The sequence below is a fragment of the Xenopus laevis genome, chromosome 5S, assembly GCF_017654675.1.
Source record: "Xenopus laevis strain J_2021 chromosome 5S, Xenopus_laevis_v10.1, whole genome shotgun sequence".
In the NCBI taxonomy this organism is placed as follows: domain Eukaryota; kingdom Metazoa; phylum Chordata; class Amphibia; order Anura; family Pipidae; genus Xenopus; species Xenopus laevis.
This window is the reverse complement of record NC_054380.1, coordinates 114487445-114492894: the sequence shown is the minus strand read 5'-3', so window position 1 is coordinate 114492894 and position 5450 is coordinate 114487445. Positions and strand designations below refer to the sequence as shown.

Genomic DNA, 5450 nt, shown 5'->3' with positions numbered 1-5450 from the left:
CCTCTGCAGCTATATCCAGGTTTCCCCACCATGGTTTCCTCCAGCTCCAGAATAAAGAATACCTCATACAATGAATACAAATTAGGGCAGCAGTGCACATACACATTCACCCCTGAAAAGCAGCAGAAGATTAATATAGGTAGGGGATCCATTATCCAAAAATAGTTATCCAGAATGCTCTGAATTAGGGAAAGGCCATCTCCCATAGACTAAATATTTATACAATAAAACAATATTTTGTACTTGATCCAAACTAAGATATAATTAGTCGTTATTGGAGGCAAAACCAGCCTGTATAGTTTAGTTCATGTTTACATGGTTTTTTTTTTTAAGGAATAAAGATCCAAATAACAAAAACATCTATTATCTGGAAAACCCCAGGTCCCAAGCATTCTGGATAGCAGATCCCATACCTGTACTGTTGGAACCCAGAAGGTAAGTTTAGCAGCTCTATAGTAAGTAGCAATAGGGATTATGGGTGCCAGAAACATCAGAAGAGCCCTGAACCAAGGGGCTCATTTACAAAAACTGGGAAGATTTACCCCCAGTATTCCTTCTTAAAGGGGTGGCTCGCCTTTAAATTGACTTTTAGTATGGTGTAGAGAGGGATATTCGGAGATAATTTGCAATTATTTTTAATTTTATATTATTTATGGTTTTGTAGTTATTTCGATTTTTATTCAGCAGTTCTCCAGTTTGCATTATTAGCAATTTGGTTGCTAGGGTCCAAATTACCCTAGCAACCATGCATTGATTTGAATCAATGAAATATGAATGGGAGAGGGCCTGAATAGAAAGATGAGAAAAAAAAAGTAGCAAAAACAATAAATCGGTAGCCTTACAGAGCATTTGTTCTTTAGATGGGGTCAGTAATCCCCATGTAAAAGGTGGAAAGACTCAGAAGAAGAAGGGAAATAATTCAGAAAATATAAAAAATAAAGGCCAATTGGAAAGTTACTTAGAATAACCCATTCTATAACATACAAAAAGTCAATTGAAAGGTAAACCACCTCTTTAATTTACATTTATAACTGGTAATTTATCTGCTAAATGAAATATGATCCCAATCAAACACTGTAAATATATCAGTTTTTGTTTTTTGAGCGGCACATTTATTTTGAGTCAGACAAGAGCTGTAAGCCCCCCCTCCCAAAACAAAATATTGACATCCCTCTCTTATAGTATTTGCTGGATTTGAAATTCATTTCATGGTCGTGCAAACAGGCCAGAGAGTTATCAGTGTTGACAGCAACACTTGAATGAACATTTTTAATGGTGTGTTCATAAGCTTATATTGTACTCTGCTTAAAAAAATCAATGACAAGAAAAACATAGACCGAATCTGTTAAAGGCACCAAAGCATTTCCGTTCAGTATAGTATAAATCTTGGGTTGTTGGGAAATGAATGCCTCCTATTTTTCATTCTTTTCTAGCATTTTCCTTAAAGGGATACTGTCATAGGAGAAAATGTTTATTTTTCCCAAAATGCATCAGTTAATACTACTGCTCCAGCAGAATTCTGCTCTGAAATCCATTTTTCAAAAGAGCAAACAGATTTTTTTATATTTAATTTTGAAATCTGACATGGGGCTAGACATATTGTCAGTTTCCAAGCTGCCCCAGTCATGTGACTTGCTCTGATAAACTTCAGTCACTCTTTACTGCTGTACTGCAAGTTGGAGTGATATTACCCCCCAGCAGCCTAACAACAGAACAATGGGAAAGTAACCAGATAACAGCTCCCTAACACACGATAACAGCAACCTGGTAGATCTAAGAACAGCACTCACTCACTCAATCCAGGTCCCATTGGGACACATTCAGTTACATTAAGTAGGAGACACAACAGCCTGCCAGAAAGCAGTTCCATCCTAAAGTGCTGGCTCTTTCTGAAAGCACGTGAGCAGTAGTGATGGGCAAATTTGCACCATTTCGCTTCGCCGAAAAATGCTCGAATTTCCCAAAAAATTTGCTAAACGGTGCCTGCGTCTCGTTTTTGATGCTGGCATCCGTATTTGACGCCGGCGTCCATTTTTTTGATGCCATCGAATTTTCGTACCCGTTTCACGTATTTATTCGCCGGCGGTGAATCGCGAAAATTCGCCGCAAATTCGAGCCTGCCGAATAAATTCGTCCATCACTAGTGACCAGGCAAAATGACCTGAGATATACACAATGTTGCAGAATCAGTGCTCATTAGAAGGTGGTGCTCTATCTGGGAACCGTGCTGCAGTCCTTGGTATCCACAATCAATAAGATTATAAAATTCCCACCTTTTAGCACAAATGCTATTGTGTGTGTCATCCGTTTTCTTATACTCTTATAAAATGACCTGAGATGGCTGCCTACACACCAATATTACAACTAAAAACATACACTTGCTGGTTCAGGAATTAAATTTTATATGGTAGAGTTAATTATTTGCAATGTAAACAGTGTAATTTAGAAATAAAAATTACCTAATAGAAATCACAATAGAATTCAATTCTATTTCTTGGAAATAACCAGATTGTTTTCCTTGGGCAGTGGGAGGAAACCAGAGTGCTAAAAAGAAACCCACTTGGAGAATATTTCTGCTCTTTGTAGGTAGTTCCCTATTGATACTGCAGGACCAGTAATGGAACTAGGTGGGGGCGGGCCTGGGCCCGCCCCCACCCTCGTCCGTGTGATATTTCTCTGCGGCTGCAGCCGACTCCAGCCGGATGCAGCGCGTGCGATCTGCCGGGGGGCCCTGCGGGGGTATGGGCCCTGGCCCAGTTGCACCCTCTGCTCCCCCGGTAGTTATGCCCCTGTGCAGGACTATATTTTCAGAGATCCAAGGAAAATTCTGCAGGGCATGCTGGGAGGATTGTATCACTTCAGACCATTAGTGTATAAAGATGTCCACACATGAGCCGATTCTGTAGTTATCACGAAAGGGCATGGGGTAACTATACTCAGCTAAACACTTATATGGTGTCGAACAGTGGTCCCCAACTAGTTGCTCAGGAGCAACCGGTTGCTTATTTTTGAATTCCTGGCTTGGCAAGTTTTGGTTGCATAAAAACCAGCATACAGAGCTTCATGTAGGCTACCAGTTCATATAGGAGCTACCAATAGCCAACCACATCCCTACTTGGTACCCCAGGAACATTTTTTAGGCTTGTGTTTCTCCCCATCTCTGTTTAATTTTGAATATGGCTCAATGTTTGGGACCTCTGGTGTAGAACAAGGCAAAAGAAGAGAGTTAATCAAAATATGAGCAACCCCTTTAATCATGCTCTTACCATGCCTTTTCTTGTATACAAACAACAATCCAGAGGCTGGTACAATTTGATCAACTATAGTAAGCTTCAAGCCTTGTGCTTAATCCATTATACAACATCCAGCCCATCATTCCATGGAATGAAAAGATAACTCTGATTGAACTAAATCAAATCAATAAGGAGTTGTCTGGAGCTGTAAAAGCCTCATTTGATTGTGTTTACGACCAAGTGCGTGTGGAATGCACAAAGCAATCTCTCATACCTGTTTAACCAAGCAGTTTAACCAAGCTTTCTCTTTGGTGATTATTCAGATGGAAATATCGCAAGCAACCGGATCATTTAGATGCAACCCTCACATGTGTTTTGACCCACGGCTTCTTAAAAGCTTTCTCAACTAAGGCAACCGTTAACGAGAGAACCCTTTCATTTCAATCTAAACTGGCTTGCCTGAACTGAAATCTGAAACCCAGAAAATCTGAATATAATATTTTTGTGGAAGATGTAACTGCCAATTGAATTCTTACCTGACTTGGAAGAAGCTTTCGCTGTCTGTGGCCTTTAGCCTGGAGAAAAGACATGAACTTTTCGGAACTGGAATGCAGCCTAATAAGAATAGTGAATGCTTCCCTCATGCTCCAGAGAGAGACAAACTTCAACCGTACGCTGAATATGGATAAACCCAACCAGTATATGCTGCGGGAATGGATCATGTACCCATCATATTCTGGGATGAAACTGTTCCTCATGCCAACAGTTGTCTGCTTCCTTGCTGCTTTGGTTTCTACGCCTCTTGTGCTATTGGCTATTTACTCCAATTTCAGCATACGCTTGGAGACAAGGTTTTTACTCATGGGAAACACCCTGGTCTGCGATATACTATACCTCCTTTTCTACACAACTATTACTATTTGTAACACACTGAATCTAAAGACCCCCAAGCACATTTGTGTGCTGTTTCTCTTTGTGTTGGCTGTTACCTACTTTGGGGGGGTGCTCACCGCAGCCGCAATGGTTGTAGATACCTACGTGGCTGTCCTCTGGCCTCTGCATTATGTATCTCTGCTGCCTGCCACAAGAACTAAGACATTTATAATGTTCCTATGGTTCTGTTCTTTCCTATTCTCTGGGATAGCATTTTTGACCCTGAACTTTACTCAGAAGCCGCTTCCATGTCCCCTTGAGGTGTGCTCTCTGCCTGTTATCCTTTTGGTTGCTTTGCATGGCGATGATGTCCTCAAGTTGTGTTACATTCTTTTCATTGGCATTTTTCTGTTGTGTTTGTCGCTGATACTCTGCTGTTATATATACCTGTGTTATAAAACAAGAGAGACGGGAATATGGAAAAGTGTATCCTCCAGGGCAAGCGTCACATTCTTAATGCACTTTACTCTGCTTTTCCTTTACTTCAGCCCACTGATACTTCTCCTGACGGATGCACTTTTATATATGAGCCAGTTCATAGGTCTTCGAACGGGATTATGGGTAACTCTCACAATCTGTAATGTGTTAATAGTTCTGCCAAAAGCTGTGTCCCCTTGTCTGTACGGGCTGAGATACAGACAAATATATAACTCACTCAAACTCTTTTTAAAACTGAAAAAACACAGAGGCATTGCACCTGTGAGGTAACATTACAAGGAAAAGGGGCTTATTTTTTTATTATTTTTATTTACTGCCCTCTAGAAAATCTGGTGCAAGACAAAAAGCATGGTGTTCAGTTGTTGAAGAGCAGGTTTGGATTTGTGGTGAGGCCCCAAAGGCCGGGACCTAGGGTGGCAAGATTCTATAGGCATTTTGCTGCCCATCAGCATTCTAAGGAGCACTGAGGAATGTACTCCTGTACATGTAATCCCTAGTACTCTGGTGCATGTACACGCTAGCGAATGCAGGGGGCACTCATGCAGGCCATGGAACCTATTTTTGAAATAGAAAGAGGGACAAAAAGATTTGCCATGCGGAGGGAAATTTTTTGACCACATCCATTTTTGGCCATACTCCTAATTACCATGTCCATTTTACAAAATCTGGCAAGTTATGAAAGTTTGAATACATTTCTGTGGTTTTTATGTGTTATTACAGTTTTGCTAATGAAGGTGAATTGCCCTTTAAACTGTGCGTCTAAGTTCTCCCAAGAGACCTGCATATCTTAGATTGTTAAAAAAGTATCTAAGTATCTATTCCAGGCTCTCTACCGAAAGCCAATTA

General features: G+C 40.6%; 1 protein-coding gene across 1 annotated transcript; it reads left to right on the top strand.

Moving 5' to 3' along the window:
* The first annotated feature begins 3821 nt into the window (after positions 1–3821).
* LOC121394127 (probable G-protein coupled receptor 148) lies at positions 3822–4874 on the top strand. Its single transcript, XM_041564134.1, has one exon. It carries the CDS (start codon positions 3822–3824, stop codon positions 4872–4874), a length of 1053 nt encoding a protein of 350 aa, XP_041420068.1.
* The last annotated feature ends 576 nt before the right edge of the window (positions 4875–5450 follow it).

What these genes read in the sequence shown, in the direction of transcription:
- LOC121394127 (XM_041564134.1), top strand. Translation starts at nt 3,822, where the DNA reads ATGAACTTTTCGGAACTGGAATGCAGCCTAATAAGAATAGTGAATGCT.